This window comes from Chelon labrosus, assembly GCF_963514085.1.
Source record: "Chelon labrosus genome assembly, chromosome: 7".
Lineage (NCBI taxonomy): Eukaryota > Metazoa > Chordata > Actinopteri > Mugiliformes > Mugilidae > Chelon > Chelon labrosus.
In genome coordinates this window covers 30307605-30326843 of record NC_140343.1, presented here as the reverse complement: position 1 = coordinate 30326843, position 19239 = coordinate 30307605, and the positions used below count along the sequence as shown (strand labels likewise).

The 19239-nt window shown below is 39.9% G+C and overlaps 1 protein-coding gene across 3 annotated transcripts in view; it reads right to left on the bottom strand.

The window, feature by feature from the left end:
• Nucleotides 1–13795, bottom strand: part of tsc22d2 (TSC22 domain family 2) — a 56409-nt gene extending 42614 nt beyond the window's left edge. For 2 of the 3 annotated variants that reach the window (XR_014699162.1, XM_084548315.1), the window contains exon 1: nucleotides 10930–13795. Coding sequence is in view for 2 of the 3 variants with exons in the window: in XM_084548315.1 (XP_084404441.1) it covers nucleotides 10930–12506 (1577 nt within the window). In the remaining variant the exon portion in view is untranslated. Of the gene's footprint in view, nucleotides 1–755; nucleotides 3081–10929 lie in introns of those variants that run through there. The other variant, XM_084548316.1, reaches the window with a different exon arrangement.
• Nucleotides 13796–19239: the final 5444 nt, after the last annotated feature.

Below are 19239 nucleotides of genomic sequence, written 5' to 3'. Positions count from 1 at the left end.
AAAAACGTTGACAACCTGTAAAATAAGCACGTGTAATTGCAGTTCTTTGGAAACATGAAAACTATAAAGTCAACAAATGTGGGGAAAGTGAAGGAAATAACCATACATAAAAACTAAAAACTGGTGAAGAGACTAGTCATTCCAACGCATGCCAAGGTTAGCATAGTTTCCAACGTTAGACTAGAAATAATGTGGAGGCAGGAAGGCTATCTTATTACAGGGTTTACATTTTTTTCTATAGAAGAGACCCTTGCATGACTTCTGCTTGTCTAATCCAGCAGCAGGAAAGCCTAATTTACAGTACAGTGGGACGCTGATGGCCTGTCTACTGTGTAGGGGGTTGCTGTGCACTGGTGTGTCTGTATTGTTATGTAATTACACCACCGAAATACTAGGCAGTGACTGGCGAGGTGCATTGAGCTTCACTCTGCACTTCACAGCTCATACTGGAGTTGAAGTTAATAAATAAAAGTTTCACTAAAATCAACTGAAGTCAACGTGCCCCAGAACTATAAATTGTGCATAACACTGGAAGTCGGGACTTGGCAAAGGGTAGAAGAGAAAAAACTCTTGCTGGAGTCAACACTAATAAATTTCCTAGTTAACAAATAACATCCACACAAAAGGCAACAAAACACAACAACATTTCAGAAAACACATGAGTGTTTTCTGAAATGCTGTTGTGTTTTGTTTTCTGAAATGCTGTTGTGTTTTTTGTAATGTTGTTGTGTTTTGTGAAATGTTATTGTGTTTTGACCTTCAGGGCCACTGTACAAGTGTTTCTAACATGCACCAAAATAAACATCCATAAATGAGCAATAAAAGCTTTAACAGTCTTCTCAAGATTGAGGAAAAAGGTGAACAGGAAAAACGACAATGAGGAAACAAACTAAAAGAAACACTTACATTTGCCTCAGATTTAAGGCCAGATAATGATGAGAAAAATAACATGTCACTATAAAATTCAACTTGAGCTTCTATCACTGTTATGTCAACATTTGTATATGCTTCCGTTTTTTTCCAAAATATTCAGAAATATTCTTCCTTAAAGCAACTATGGCAAATACAACATAGTTAGTAGAGCCCGACCGATAAAGGATTTTGAAGGCCGATACCGATACAAATATTTGTTGGTTTTAAAAACCGATATATCGGCCGATATTTATTTTTTTCAGAAACGCGCAACAAAACATTAACTGATTTACCCAACATTAGTTATTTGTAGTTATTTATGAGTTTTAACTAAAATAATATGATAATGCAACCCTTTACCTGCACTTTTTAAATTCTTTCCATCAAGCTACATCAAACCATTTTCAATCATCAGTTGTTGCCTGCCTTCTAAAACCTACTATTTAGCGATCTAAATCCATTATGTGACTCGTTAATGCTGCGGCTGAACGACAGTCTGCAACGCACACTCGTCATTGGATTTCACACACGTGTAAAAGAAAAGCTAACTTTTATGCACAAGCTACGTTTGATACTTTTTCTCTATGTCTAAATGTTCACTCCTCGCAAGTCTAACTTACATTTTACAATGCAGGGACTGTAACTAGAGATATGCTAGTTATAAATACAGTAATCATTACAGTACTTTATTTAGGCAGAATAAGTTCGTTGTGGTTTCCAAGCTCATTAATGTTAACGTTAGCGGTCTTCCACTGATAGTGGCATTAGCTAGCTTTGTGGTTAGCTAGTCTATGATGAGCCATAATTTAGCAATGGATAACGTCATACTGCAAATTGTAAAACATACATTTTCAATATAACAGGCCAAGGAGAGATGATACGTCTCATTGCTATAACTGTCACGCTATTAAAGAAATACTTCAGTCACATTGTCAAAAGTTAAAAGGACAGTCAGTCAACTACACTGTAACAACGTAACGTAATTAGCTAATTCCGCTTCACTCTCGGCTTATTTAACAGCAGCAAAACTGGACATGATAGTCACGAATTTTGACATGCTTATTTGAGTTAAGAGAACTGATGGGGATGTTCTTTTAATTGTTATTCAAGCAATGTATGTCTCGTGACCAACTCACCATGAACACACTTCACCGATGATCTTACTCGCGGATAACTGGTTCTCTCTGCCCGACTCTGGCTGGATCAGCACGAGTTATACACGAGTGTTGCCAACAGGGACGGTGTAGAGTGCCCTCTGGTGGACAAACTAAACTATACAACGCCAACACTAATGACATGGTTGAAGGGTGTTTCGTTTTTATTTTATTTTTGAAATATTCATTATCGGCCATTATAAATGCCGATACCGATAGTTTTGAAAATGCCTAATATCGGCCGATAATATCGGCCGGCCGATATATCGGTCGGGCTCTAATAGTTAGCTTAGTGCTACGCTAAGACTAACCACCCAAATAACTACTAAACTCCAACTTGGCTTCAAGTCAACCGAGTGTTAATTCATATTTATGGTGAGCTGCTTCAAAGACTGCTGTCAGGATTGAACGAAAGTTCACCAGGATTTCACAGCAAATGCACCTCGGCTGGAGGTGGATGAATCATGATTTCCACCAAACTGAACCTTCATACTCACTTTGCACCTGAACTTTCGTTAAGCCTTTAATCAGATGCAAGTTTATGCAAAAATACTTAGGGCCATACAATCTATCTTTTCACAACCTATGCAAGACATTCAACTGCTACAATATTACAGACCATATTAAAAGCATAGACAGTATAAAAATGGAAGGCAGGAACAGCTCCTCAAAAGTGAAGCCAAAGCAAGTAGAGCTCCTCCTGGTGACTGGCTGCAGTATAGGTCATAAACTCCACCTCCTCCATGTTTGTGGATGGGACTTGGACCCAACTAAAACACTTAAATACACGTCAAATACATTTTTCTACAGTGTTTTTTACAGTACAGTGTATAATCCAACATTTCCTTGTAACTGGTGGAAGTAGAGCAGAGCGTATTAATTAAACGAAAACATGAGTGAGTCTGGATGAGGTGCGGTCGGGTCATTGATAACGCGACTCCCCATGGCTCCATTCTCGGACCATACTGTGCAGACTCTGGCTCCAAACTCGCCAAGTTGGCGCTGCCCGCATTGCTGGGAAAATAGTGTCAGTTTGGCCAATGCAAGGAAGTGGGGACGCGCAGTCCATATTTATACAGTATATGGTCAAAAGTCACAGAAACTGCAATTAATCTTTCACCAGTGCCATTTTTGAGGCTTCACCTTAAGTAAACCTGCATTTTTAGCCCACACTTAAAAACATCTAAAGAGTCTGCCAAAATGACTGGGCCTCTAAGGAATGCCTCAAGAAAAATAGCAACCAACAGTTTTGCTGAGAGCAGAGGGAGGAGGAGGGTCAAACCAACAGACAAGAGGCAACTGAAAGCAAAAGAGTGTCGTAAACAGCGGTGTCAAACTACATAGGGTGCTCCTATTGAAAGAAAACCAATTTGTCCCGGAGAAAGCTTTATCACTTTATTTGGAAAAGCTGCAAAACTCCAGCCCCACAATGCTTTGTTTAACTTTTGCGATGCACACTAATTTAAAACAGAACAATAATACTTGGAACAGATTCCCCAGCGAGACCAAGCTTGTACGCACAACAATGCACCTTTGCCAAGAGGAGAAAACTTGAAAACCCTGCATCCCATCATACTGGGGTGTGTCTTTAGAAATGTTTTTTTTTCTCTCTCCTGACAGAGATTTACTAGCCTGGCTGACGCGACTGCACATCTCAATGAGATGCTGGTCTGGAAACTACGTGTTTATTTTCTCGTATTTGAGGCGTGGTTTTACAAATGCCTAGAGCCGTTTATTGGGCGCTACGAATGTATATCAAATGCGCCTGGTAATTCCCATGCTGCCTTGCGCGCGATTCATAGCCAAAGCCTGTTGGTAGCAGAGCAAACACATCCTTCTTGGCAATGAAGTCTTTCAACGCCAAACGTTGCTCTTTTTTTTAAAATAAACTTGCGTTCTAAGCTACTTAAAACACTGTCTAAGGCTGCATCGAACGGTAACGTTAGGTCCGCTGCCATGTTGGATTAACACACTACAAGCTTCGGTGTCGCGCATAGACGTCGTCATCGTCTTGCTGCCCCCCCCCCCCCCGTTCTGTGATTGGTTCCCTATCTCAGGAGAAAATATGGGCGATGGTTTCCAGACTGCTTTTGCAGCGAGAATGAAATCGCGTGCAAAGCAGTATGGGAACACCCAGGCTAGAGATTTACAAGAATATTATGACTTAGCAAGCCATTTTAATAACAACCGATTATAGTTAATATTATGCATATGACTGCCAACTTGCTTGTCGGCCCCACAACTTCACTCACAAATGTTTCAGGTTTACCAAAAATCAATATGTATGTGTATATTAGGGATGTGCGATATTTCATCATTTACGATATATCGTCAAAAACATTCCCCATGGTAAGAATATGTCATCCCGCGATAAAAACGATTCCCATTGATGACGTATATATGTGCGTGACACACTCACAGCCCAACACGTGTGGAATATTGACAAACTGACAATGGCGGAAGGCGGACCAGATACGCCGGGCCATAGACATGTATATAGACGCCTCATTGCTCGTTGTTGCAATACGTCAACGTCGCCCTGTCCCGCAAACCAATACGAGTCAATGGAGTGAACTTTATCAAGCGTCTTCTACAAAGTGCTGTAAGTTAATGCATCTCATTTACATATTCACACACGTACGCATATACTGATGGAACCGAAAACAACGTCTGCCATTAACTAGTCAGAATGTAATCAGGCGTTGTTTTTGGTTCATCGGTTTCCTGAATATATACGTTTGTGTGTGAATGTGTAAATGCTCATAGTACTTTGTAGAAGACGCTTAATAAAGTTCATTCCATTGACTCGTATTTATTCGCGGGACAGAGCTGCCTCCTCCAATATGACGGCGACGCTGACGTACGGTCCAGCGCTCAATGAGGCGTCTATGTATATGTCTATGTGTATATATGTCTATGCGCCGGGCAACGAGGAGCTCGTTCCTAAACGAGGCTCCACCTCCATTATCTGGAACTGGTTTGGTTTTAAAAAGTCTGACGCGGAGCAGCAAATTACAACATGCAAGGTTTTGCAAACAAATAGTGCATACGAAGGACAGTAACACTACTAATTTGTTCCACCACCTCAAACACAAGCACAAACCAGAATATGAAGAAAGCCAGAAAATGCGCAAGGATGCAGAAGCAGCGTCGACTTCATCCAAAGCCTCAGACTCAGACGAAACTTGCCGATGCATTATAGTCAAAAAGATTAGGCTGAATTGGTGTTTATTTATCGTCATTTGTATCGTTACCGTGATAAATATAAAAAATTATCGGGATAAATTTTTTAGTCCATATTGCCCATCTCTAGTGTATATATGTAAATATAAGTCTTTCATAAGAGGAAAAAGTAGCAACAAACAATATAGCATCAAGCAGCAAGGAATAAAGTTAAAGAAGTTTAAAGATTTGTAGCACTGATACATACAGCAGAGAACTTGAATGTTTTAAATGTTTCACTGATTGTCGAAACTGTGCACCTTCTGTGATCCACTGGTATTGGAATATTGTGAATCATTTGCTGAAAGATTTGTTCAAAGATTTGTTGCTTTCTCCAGTATGCAGTATGGTAGTAAGTGTGGTGCATATTGGACATTAGAGAACTATTTTGGGAAAACTGTAACAGTCACTATGAAACCTTCTATGATGATGTTTCCAGAAATGAAAAAAAAAAGGTCAAAACTTATTGTATATTCTAGACTAGTTTCATGCTTGGTTCACAAGTCAGGTGTTAGCAGAAAATTGTATACTGTAAGAAATAAATGGAGTAAATCTTCCCATTCAGAGTCAAACAAGAGATAGAGATTAAAAATGAACAGGTCTTCCATCACGTGAAACTGTAGTGTGTCAAATATAAGATTTAGCAACTCTGAACTGCTAATATAGAGAAGATGATGTTTGATGCTTATTATGTGAAAACAGTTCAATCGACAAGCTATTAAATGCCAAGTGTATCATATCCCTTATCATTCAGAACAAGAACTGCAACTGGCATAATACAATAGAATCAATGGCTCTAATCCATGTCCCTATTGATCACAAACTTGAATATATGACTTCCGATAATAAAAGTTGAACAACCTTATCTGGTTAGTCTGGAACAACAAGGGGTTAGTGCGACATGGACAGCCCCAACTATGCCGGGAGTCTGACAGACAGAGCATAAAGAAGTGATCGCCCTGCTGATTCAGTCTGGCCGTGTCATCGCTGCCACAGACAGACAAGTGTACGTGTCTGGTGTGCGTGTTCCCGTCTGTCTGTCATCTCCACCTCCCTGACACGTCCTGTCCTATCCCTCTGCTAGCATCACCATAGCTACACACTGATGTCAACTCCTCTTACACATACATTTGTATGGCTATCTTTGTGAGGACATTCATTGACATAATGCATTCCCTAGCCCCTTACCCTAATCCTAATCATTGCAGTTAAGTGCCTAACCCTAACCCCATTGTAACCTATACCCTAAAACCAAGTCTTAACCCTCAAACAGCTTTGTAAAGAAGCGAGGACTGGCCAAAATGTCCTCACTTTGCACAAATGTCAGACAGACAGAGATAGAGAGACAAAGACAGACAGAGACAGAGAAAGAGAAATTACTGGGAAATGTATGGGCACACACTGTACCTCTCATAAAATCAGGCACAACACACACTGTTTCTGTCCTCCACATCTTTGCAAGTACTGGGACAGAGGGCGATAAAAATCAGGACCTCCTAAAACACACACAAAACTCCTCTGAATGTATCATTCATAATAAGCACAGAACCACATCTCTCCTCAGCTCTCAGTATCAACACTGGCTCCCCTCAGGGCTGCGTGCTGAGCCCCCTCCTCTATACCCTGTATACATATGACTGCACTCCCACCCACCCTAGCAACGTCATCATAAAGTTCGCGGACGATACCACCATAGCAGGACTCATCTCAGGGAGTGAATAGACTGCGTACAGGGAAGAGGTGGAGAGACTGTCAGAATGGTGCTCCACGAACAATCTCATCCTCAACACTGCCAAGACATAGGAGCTGGTAGTGGACTTCAGGAGGAGGAAAGCGGACATTCAGCCCATTTTCATTAATGGAGACAGAGTGGGGAGGGTCTCAGACTTCAGGTTCCTGGGCACTCACATTGAGGAGGACCTGTCCTGGACAACAAACACCACGGCACTGCTGAAAAAGGCACAACAGAGACTCTACTTCCTGAGAACGCTCAGGAAGAACCATCTACCTGAGAAACTGTTGGTGTTTTTTTACTGCTGCACCGTGGAGACAGTGCTGAGCTTCGGCATTTTGCTGTGGTTTGCCAGCTGCACGGCAGCAGAAAGGAAGGCGTTACAGAGGGTCATTAACACCGCCCAAAAAGTTTCCATCACTGCTTCCATCTCTTGAGGATATTTACAATACACGCTGCCTCAAGAGAGCCCACAGCATCCTCAGAGACCCATCCCACCCTGGTCACCACCTGTTTGAACTGTTGCCCTCGGGCAGGCGCTTCAGGGCGATCAAACCCAAAACAAACAGACTGAAAAACAGCTTCTATCCCAGAGCTGTCATTGCACTAAACTCTGAATAATCTTGAAAACACTTGAACATTCAAAGACACTAATGTGTGCAATATTTTTAACTCTGTTACATATTATTGTTTTAATTTAATTTAATTTTTAACTTTTATAGCTACAGCACTTTTAAATCGTACTGAATGTGGACAATTGCTACCTCAATTTCACTGTATGCTGTACAAAGACAATAAAGTGATTCTGATTCTGAGAACAGAACACACTGAGGCCAACATAAATAGAGGACAAACTATGCACAAGTGTGTGTGGACCATAGACTGTATGTTAAAGATGGATGGACAGCTCCTCAAAACTGAAGCCAAAGCAAATAGAATCCCCCCTCGTGGCTGGAGGCAGTATAGGTCATAAGCTCCACATCCTCAATGTTAGTGGATGGGACTTGGGCTAAAATAAAACACTGAAGTACGCGTCAAATAACATTATTTTTTTCCAAGGATAGTTTTGGTCATTTTAGGTCAGGGTTGCCCTTTACGTCGATCACAATCGACCGGTAGATCGCAAAGGTATTGCGGGTAGATGGCGTGCCATTGAAAAAAATGTTTTAGATGTTAGTCTAAAACATTTATCTGTTGCACCTCCAAAACAAACAGCAAGACAAATGTTCATCGTTATTTATTTTTACTTTATATTTGCAACATGCCCTCAGTTCAGCGGCACACAGCCAGCCACGCACAACTCAACAACTCAAGACTACTGTACTTCTTAAAGAGACAGCGCTATTTTTCAAAAGGTTCAGTGCACCAATTTTTCTTGATAAAAATAAAAACAAAGATAGATAGAGCTTTTAACACTGTAGCAACAATTAATATGACTTAGGATACATGTACATACATACATATACATGTACATACATATATATACATACATATACATATACATACATATACATGTACATACATATACATGTACATACATATACATGTACATACATATATATATATATATATGTACATACATATACATGTACATACATATACATGTACATACATATACATGTACATACATATACATGTACATACATATATATATATATATATATATACATATACATATATATATATATATATATATATATATATATATGTACATACATATACATGTACATACATATACACACACATACATATACACACACATACATACGTATACATACATATATATACATACGTATATATATACATATGCATACGTATACATACACATATACATACACATAGATATACATACACATACACATATATATACACATATACATATATATACACATATATATACACATATACATATATACACATACATACATACATACATATACATACATGTATATACACATATATATATATATACACACACATATACATACATACACATATATATATATACATACACATATATATATATATACATACATATACACACACACACATACATATATATATATACACACACACACACACACACACACGGGTAGATCACTTTGACTTGGTCATTGTAAAAGTAGCTTGCAAGCCAAAAAAGTGTGGGCATCCCTGTTTAATAAGTTTAATAAGTTTAAAATTATGAAAATATTTATTTAGCACATACCAACAATGCACAATATAAAATAAAATGTTTACCTTGACCCCACTCATGTGTACATTAAATAATAATGGAAAAGAAGCTTTTTCAGCTGGAAATCAGCATTGATCCACTGTGTGGTTAGACTGAGCATATTTGTTTTTATTTTTATTAAGAAAAATTGGTGCACTGCACCTTTAGAAAAATAGTGCTGTCCCTTTAAGAAAGACTTAATTGAAGTTGCGCATGGCTGTGGATGTGTGCAGCTGAACGGGCATGTTGCAATAAGAAGTGAAAAAACAAAACAAGAAGATGAACGTTTATCTTGCTGTTTGTTTTGGAGGTGCAGCCGATAAATGATTAGACTAACATTTAAAACATTTTTTTTTGCAAATGGCACATGATCTACCCACACTGCCTTCAACGTATTGGGCACCCCTGCCCTTTGTCTTGGCACCATCACTGGGAAACTTCCTTGCTTGGATGTTTGGATTTCAGGTGATACATTAAACCCGACATGGAAACACGCTTCTTGAAATTTCAGCATTACACGTTTTGCAAATCGCTATCAGTGGGTTTTATATAATATTTATATAATACTTTATATATTGAAATATGTCGGCCGTGTTGTTTCGGTGATAAAAGTCTTCGGGGCCGAATATTCCGTGCATCCTTAATGACTACTAGTTGTCATGCCAACTGCTCTGTGAAGCGGTCCCTTAGGAACGTAAGAATAGGAAAAAAGAAATAAAAAAAGTACAGTGTATAATCCAACATTTCTGTAACTGACAGAGGCAGGGCAGAACACAGTATTAATCAAACGAAAACCCGAGTGAGTCTAGTGAAAGAGTGTGTCACAGGTAATACGGCTCCACTCTCGAACCATACTGCGCAGACTCTGGCTTGAAACTTGGAAGATGGTGCCATATCTAGCATCAATGTGGCCAATGAAAGGAAGTGGGGTGACAATGTTCATATTTTATACAGTTTATGTTGTGGATGCCAGCTCTCGTTTAGGTTATTTTTGGCTAAAATGTCAGCTCTTCGGCAACACCGCTTGCCCGGAATGGCATAGAGTGGAGGTTTAAAGCTGAAGGACTGGGAAAACGCCCATGGTGAATATACTAACCGCATCTCCTAAACAGACAGGAGAACAAAAACCAGACGCTTACATTTGGAGAGCTACTGCATGTGTTGCAACTTATCCAAGGGCTTGTTAACAAGACCATAGAGAAGCACTTTCTATGGCTAAATGGAAGGTTGAGGGAGGAGGTTGTGTGACACATCCCTATTCAGCACTTGGTGGGTTGCCTATTACTGACAAAGACAGAAAATTCCTCCCATCTCTGCTACTTTAATTTGCTCTCTATCCTCTGATCCCACATTCCTTCTAATCTACAACACAACAAAAATTTGTGTTATTATTCTTTGAGTGAAACCAAACAAGAATTATAGCACGTTTTGTTTAGGCACTGGTGAAAGGAAAGGTATGTTGAGTATGAACACACAAGTATCTATGCATAGTATGTATGCAAATTTCCAACTAGACACAAACTGCTGCTCCAGTTGAGCCCCTTTACCTTTTTCCCCTCATGGTCTTAGGAAAACATATATCCATATTATATTTACTGTATTCTGTATTTTTTTGCATTAGTAATTGCCCAAAGTTTGACTAAGAAAAAGTAAACAATATTAATATCCCACATTTTTGCATTATACCCTCTTACCTGTCATCATCCACATTCATGGTAATACTGATACCAAACAGGCTGTTGACAGTAGGTGTTGGCAAGTTGAGGCCTTCGCTGATCAGAGGCTTTACACCATCTTTCCCAGGAAGCAAACGAATGCTGTGCTGAGGTAGAGCATCAGTCTTCTTCCCACTATCATCAGTCTTGTTAACAAAGCCAGGAGAAAAGCCTGTTGTTCCTCCATGAGCGCCCTGGGGCTGGACATGTCCTCCTGTGCCAAGCAACTGACTTGGAACATCTGGAGGGGTGTTGGTTGAACTGGGCACTGTGGCAGGCACATTCTGACCACTGCTGTGGGAAGTGGTGTTGGTGACGGAAGGTGCAGGAGGAATGCCTAACCCTAATGAAGACTGAGGCTGACTGACTGGCTCCTGTCCACTTCCTGAAAGGATGGAGGCCATGGCTGATGCACTGCCCACTTGCAGCAGGAGGCCCTGGGCTGAGGCTGCCTCTCCACATAGCCCCTGTGCTCCTGGACCAGCAGGGGGAAGAGGTGAGGGTACGTGGTTGGCTGAAGGCCCTGTGGCAAGGGAAGTTATAGGAAGGTTCTGAGTGCTTGAGCCGAAGTGATGCTGATGACAGTCTGGATGAGTAGAATAGCCAAACGGTTGAGACTGTGTGGCGGGAGGTATAATGGGAGACTTCTGTTGCATGGCACCTTGGTGCACACCATTGAGGCTGTTAGAGAGGAAGTTTTGAGGAGCAACAGGCTGCATATTGACCTGAGCCTGTGGTAGCTGTGGTGATGACGCTGTATATCCTGTGGGCTGGAAGGCACTTGCTCCGCTCCCTATCTGAAGAGGCAAGTTGTAGCCTTGCTGCACAGACTCTGAGGGGTAAGAGTGGGAGGGGTGCCCAACAGAAACAGAGTAGCCACTATCCATATTCTCCAAAACCTGTGCAGAAAAACTACTGCTGGTAATGAGAGAATTGCTAGTGGCCCCCAATCCACTGTCCCTGTCAATACTGTGATCAATGGATAAAGTTGGCTTTATGCTATCCACAGTCCGACTGATATTTGAATCTGAATCTCTGTCATAGAACTCAGTGCATGTCCACCTTCCCCGTCTGAAGGGCTCTCCGGTACCATGGTCAAGTTTAATGACCCTGAAACGGGAACTGCAACTGGTGCCCACAGGAGCTGTGTAAGCCACATTTGTAGAGACAATGGCAGCAGGGACTGCGCTGGTGGTTGGATTTGGAACAAAGGACTGAGCAGTAGCAGGCACAGGCACTCTTCCTCCTGCATTATGTGGGGTGACACAACCACTGCCTACACTTTTATAAGGGAGTCCCCCATTGACAGGATCCATGTGAGGCAGCTGCCCCTCTGAAGACTCTCCTACATTGTTTAAGGCTTCCTCGTCGGATGAACTCCTGTCACCCACCTCCAAATCAGCCCGAGAAACATCAAATATTTCTGAGGACATGTCTTCTGTCCGAGACTCATCCAAGCTCTCTGTGTCATCTGGGATGATGCTGGCCGCCACCTGAGCCTGCGTGACACTCGTGATCTGGAAACAACTTTTTTTCTTTGCTGGCATTTTCGACATGTTAACTATCTGAGTCAAGTCTGTCAGCTCCCAGGTGAAACGAAGTGCTGCACTAATGTCTTGCAAAGTAATTCACAGTTGAAGGATATTATACAGACACGTACCGTCACAGGACATTTCCATACTGTTCCTCTTTCTCTCCCATGTCCAAGAAAAGTGTCACAATCAAGGCCAAACCCTGCGAAACTTCCGAAATGTCGCGCGGTGTCCGCTCACAGCGCAGAGGCGAAATACGGTTCTCCTCCTCCGGCCTCTCCAACACCCGGCCTTCCTTGTGGCCCGGCGGCGGAGTTGCAAACAGACCCTTGTCAAAGTTTTTGTTCAGCAGCTGCCACCGTACTTTAGTCTGAGGCGGGCCCGGTCTCTAAGTCCACTCTTCTCTCCTAGTTATATATGTATGTCTCACCAATTTGCCAAGTAAGCTGGTATTAGGTGTTTTTTCCTACCTCGGTACCAGCATGTACGACATGATGTAAACACATTCCTAGGCTTTCCAAAAACAATGTATAATCCAGACGCGGACAGGGAAAACGTCTCAAAGTTGGTGAAGTTAGCCGCTCGTCGAGTGGACAGCTCACTTTTGGCAGCTGGTACTAGCAGCTAGCTGACAGAAAACCACTTTACCACAGCAGCAGTAAGCTAACGGGCAGCTAACTCTTGCCTGCCGCTTTACTAAACCAACCACTCGACAAGATGGCAAGAGCGAAATGCATCATGGGTATGGAGGTCAAACTACTTTTCTGTTATTTCAAAAAATATATTCAACTATCAGAAGCACCAGAAAAACATATCTTCTGTACCGCCTGTTATGTCAAGGATGCCAAGAATTTTGAAATTGCTAAATTAATTTTACGTGGCTACAAAAAAGAATGTTTCGTCATCGTCACTTCCGGATAACGTCAAAACCCGGTAGTGACAGAAAAAAAAATTAGGAAGCCGGCGATAGATGTAAGTTTTGGGAAGAAGTAGGGTTTCAGCTGCCACTTTTACAATGTAGAGTATCATTAACTGTACATTTATGCATATGTGTCTATAATATTTTAACAGCATTCGTTTAAATAGTCCAAACCTGTCCGAAAGGAGCAATCGTAAATCGTTAAACGAACTCTTTCACATATTTCCGTTTCCGTTTGGGATTAAAAGATGAGACATTCATTCAGTAAAAGTTTAAAGCTACGACTTGTTCTCGATAAACAGCTGTGATGTGTGTAGGGTTGCCAACTCCCTGAAAAATAAATAAGGGAGACTTCATTGGCAGGGCCGGCCACCCCGATTGCCTTCACCCTTCCCGGTGTGTTGAAAAGTTTTAGCCCTTTTTTGTGTGTGTGAACCGATTTTTTAAATATTTGACTCGAACCTGAATTGAATTAGAGGCATATTTTTGAGTGATATGAATAAATGGAAAACAAATTATTATTCAACAATTTATATTTAATACAAAATAACAAATAACAGAATAAAATAAATATCTTACTTAAACAGAAACCTGTCCTGCTTAACGTAAAACTGTATACATTAATATAAAACAATACAAAGCAGAACATTCCTCTTGTAATACTGCAATAAGAAAGTGCCAATATAAAGTGTGAGAAGTTGTTGCTTTGTTGTCTTCCGGTATCTTCTTCACAAGCTACAGTACCTCGACCAATGAGATGAGCGGGATTTCCGTTGTCAGCTCATTGGTCACAGAGCAGGAGATGGCCTGGGAATACGTTTACCGCAAATTTTCATATAAAGCGCCCTGTTATTCATTAATTCCATTGATATTTTACACACTATTTTTCATCCTCACAGTAATACGGGACAAAGTGTGTCCCGTTTCAGCTCAATACGTACTTTTGTTTCTAAATACCGGATGATTCCGTTTTTCAAGGGATGGTTGGCAACCCTAGATGTGTGGTTTGGCTCACCAGGATTGATTATTATTTTTTAACTTGCTCAGAAGATTAGAGTTGTACAATTACTGTATCTTCCATCAGCTGAGTTTGGTCCTGCTTTGGAAGGATAAAAAAGAAATGCCACCATACTTAAATTGTTAACTTCTGTCTGATACTTAAACAGTGGTTGTTGTCTTAATTTTAGAACAACCCACAGACTGCATTACACATACACCAATGCACAGCTTTGTCTTCTTTTGATGTAATCTCAGAGCTTTAGAGGCAACATGTGTTAGAAGCAATGGGACAGGTGGAGCGGGGTTGTGACACATCTTGTGTTTGGACCTTGTATGGCATTTCAAACATAAGTATGCCAAAGTGATTTCATAAATCACACCCTAATTCATTTGATTCAGCAGCCCTCATGTGACTTCAAGGTAGGAATGACACACAGGTTTAAATTATATGCCACACCATTAGTAAATTGTAATTTACTGTAAGACAAGAGGACATGTTTTGTGTTTAACTTTAAACCATATATTACCTTATTTAAGAGATTTTAAGACACACATAATTAATAACCCAATTGCGTGATTCAGTTGATGACTATATGTTATGGCATCAACAAAAGCAGTTAAAGGCTTATGCTCAATGGTGCACACCATTGAGGCTGTTAGTAACTGCTGAACAGTTTGTCATAAGATCGACACACGATACACAGAAAAAGAAATGTGTCACTGTTGACCTATGTGGAAGTGACATGGACTGTGATCGTGGTTAGGACAGCAATGCCAAAAATGTTACATTTTCAGACCTGTATCCAAACATTTTCAGTAAATCATCACTTCTCATTTGTGCACAACCAGATAAAGATATGTGTTTCTTTCATTAAAATGACTATTTTTGGTATAGAAGTAGTGTCCTACTTGCATTTTTATTCATTTTTATCCATTTCATGTCAGACCTTGAAGCTTTAAAATTTGGCTTCAGCAGCAAAAGAAGAAGGAGTGAAGAAATCTGTGAAAAATAAATCACTTCAGGAGTTTTTGTTTCACTCAAACCCATTGGTGACAGAAATCTTTGTCTTTTTACTCAAATAAAAATAGTAAAACATCAACTGGGAAGCATTATTAAACAAAATACCTCCAAAATATTGTGTTCTTAGATGTATTATCAGAAAAAAAAATGTTATACACTAATCAGCCACAACATTATGAGACATTATAAGTAAAAAACATTATAAGTAAAAAACATTGACCGTCTTTTCACTATACAGTGTTCTGCTGGGAAACTTTTGGACCTGACATGTACCACCCACCTAGACCAGACCAGGCACCCCCATCCCATAGCAATGACACTGCTTGATGGCAGCAGCCATCCCCAGCAGGATGCAGCCTGACACAGGCACACACACAAACATGGTGTAGGAACAACTGAAAAAAACATGAAAAATATCTCAAGGTATTGACCTGGCCTCCAAATTCACTAGATCTCAAACTGATCAAGTATGTGTGGGATGGACTGGAATAAGTCTGATCCACAGAGGCCTTTCCCCTCAAGGTCCCAACTAATAACATTCTGTTGCCAGACACCACAGGAGACCATCAGATGGCCCATGTCCATTCTGTGACAAGTCATAACTGTTCTGGAGGCACAAGGGAGACCTACATAATATTGTTATGCCTGATCGGTGTATAGTCAAAATAAGAACAAATTGGATGCTCAAGTGAAGCACAAGTACCTCAGAGTTGTATGCTAGTACATCAATTAATTGATTGAGTTTGACTTTCCATCACTGTTCAAAACAACATCTGACATTCTTTGTTTAAAGAAAGTTCACAGCTACAATTTCCAGTGTGCCAAGTTTTGAATGCAATACAAAGACATTTTTTCAGACTGTATACATCTAACCTCACATCACTTTACTGTGCGTGAATCAGAAACATAACTACATATTTTCCAAACATTTAATACATGGATAAAAAACAAAGAGGTTTAAATAACTTTGCTATATTTTTCCATCTGACTAATTATTGAATCATCCAATTACATAATGTCCAAGTGCAAACTCAGAAGTTTTTGTCGGAAAAAACAATTCCATGCAGTTTTCAGATAAGACAGAAGAGACGGTAAAACAGCTCAAGACATGAGCTAATACACAACAACAAAATGCACAACTAGATTATTATTCCTACTGAAATTTGCCAGGGGTAGACAGACTGATAAAATACCATTTTAAGTTCTGTAAACACACGAGTATAAGTAAGATTGTTGCAGCCCTCACAGCAGCAGCCTTTAAGTTGTTTCAGTATTGTTTTTATTCAGCAAACACTGCTTTTTACTCCTTGGTGGAGCCATTTTTACTATTCACCTGAGTGCTGCTGTGGGGGATAGTGGAAGGACATTTGAGGTACCCACTAAATGATTCAGGTGTGACGCACAGGAAGTCTTTTGTTTTTGACCGCAGGTTGGCGGGAGTTTTTGAGTTCTTTGTTAGACCGTTGCATGCTTTTGTTTTGCAAATTATTAAATGGATTGACATATCCAAAAATATTTTTTGCCTACAAGAGTATTCTTGCGTGTGACTTAATGGAAGTCACAGGAACAAAGAAGAACCTAACAGCCGTGAGTCCATAACAGAGCAAAGTTGCGTCACCACTCCTCTCTAAATGGACCTGGAAACAACTCCCTGTAAAAAAACAATATTGCAACATCAGCCCCAACAAGTCGTCTATACTTAAATGCCCTCCTTTAGTAGCGGACTGTGCGTGGGCTTTCCCAGCTCCAGTAAATGTGTTAGTGTAGCTGGTTGTGTTTATTTACTCTGGTCTGAGGGTGAAGACTACTGTGTGGTGCTTGCGGTGTATCACAGTCCAACATGCTGGGTCCACTTTCAGTGTGCCACCACAATAACAAGACAGACATTGTGTCATTTGTATTTTGAGGCCTGGTCAGTGGTCGCTTTCAGCAGCTCAACATGAGAGACCTCTGGTCTTTAGCAAAGCATTGTGGGGTCTGAGAGTGCATGGTCAACAAACAGATTGACCAAACATCACTCGGTACTTGCTAAAAAAAGATTTCCCCAGAGAAAAGGGCACAACGGGTTGGTTCAGGGCGACTTGACCATCCTGAAACTGAAATACTGAAATATGCACGTGATCCTTATGCATGGTTTCAGATTTATTGGGCTCCATTTCCACAGAAACACACTTTGGCTTGTTAGTCTTGACCCATGCCATGTATTTCCCCGTGTCTGACTGCTAATAAAAGTAAGTGTTAAACAAAGTTAAACTGCCACCACAAGTATGTTTTTAAAGGTGCAGCTCTGTCCACATAAACCGCCTGTGAGTTCCAAGTGTGATTCACTCTGTTCCAAGTGTGATTCACACATCTGACTTTAACTGAGTTAAAGTCAGATGTACTTTTGGAGATCATTAGTTTTCTGTTGAGCTAGGCATGTTCATCATTTTTCACTACCTCATGAATTATTTCAGAAGCAACTAATTGGAGGGGTCAATTATTATATTATATTATATTATATCCTGAGATTATATGACGCCATATGTGAGCTAGGGGCTGAACGATTTCAGATTTTTTAAAGTCAGCTAATATGTGGTGAAAGTCGAGTCGATGTCGACTAGTCGATGACGTTACATATAAAAACACGGTAGACGGTAATGCTTTACAACAATGAAATGTGTTATGTTCTTTACCTGCAGACATACTGTAGCGTTTCACACAAAAGAAGCTATGGAAGCTTTTCTGAAAGTTTACTGAAGTTTGAACACGAGCCACTGTCGGCTGTAAACCATGTTAACACGATAAACACTGTTTATCTCGCTAGGGCAAAGCGGCTAGGCTTAAAAAAAAAAAAAAAAAAAAAAAAAACACGCTCTACAACCACAGCAACAATGTCAACTTACAGAAAACACCTGAACTGAACATAAACACATGCGCTTATTAATACTGTCTGCTGCAGATATGAATTCTCTATATAGATCGGCACCATCAATCGCATTTAATAAATGGTAAATGGCCTTGCTTTTATATAGCACTTTTCTACCTATTGATACTCAAAGTGCTTTACAGTCACAGACACATCGCTCACACAAGCACTCACACACCAGTGCCATGGACTGGGAGCAACTGGGAGTTTGTAAAGTTGCCCATGTTAAAACAAACACACAATTTTTCCCACATTTAGCTCCAAAAGCATTAAAAATGAAGTGTAATTTTTTTATAGTCATTTTTATATCACATTTACATCAAATTTATGCATTTTACCTATTTACTGTTCTTGTAAAATAAATATTAAATGTTAAATCTAAATGTTATGTTTTTAATCTAAATGTTAAATGTTATATCTAAATGTTAAATGTTATACCTTAATGTTAAATGTTATATTTAAATGATAAATGTTAAATGTTATACCTAAATGTTAAATGTTAACTATAAATGTCATAGCTAGCGCTTGGTGAAACAAAATATTTAGCTAATATGCTAATTCATGCTGCCTCGTCAGCGGAAGTACCAAAAGGAAAATGAAAGCTTCATTATGAGCAACTAGTGGTCAGGCGGTGTGACTGCGCGCTTCTTATTCTTATCTCACTTTTCTTATTGCATTATTACTAGAGGAATGTTCTGCTTTCTATTGTTTTATATTAATTTATACAGTTTTAAGTTAAGCAGGACAGGTTTCTGTTTAAGAAAGATATGTTATTTTATTTTATTTTCAAAATAAATTGTTGAATAATAATTCATTTTCCATGTGTTCATATCACTCAAAAATATGCATCTAATTTAATTCAGGTTCGAGTCAAATAGTTCAAATATAATTTCACACACACAAATAAGGG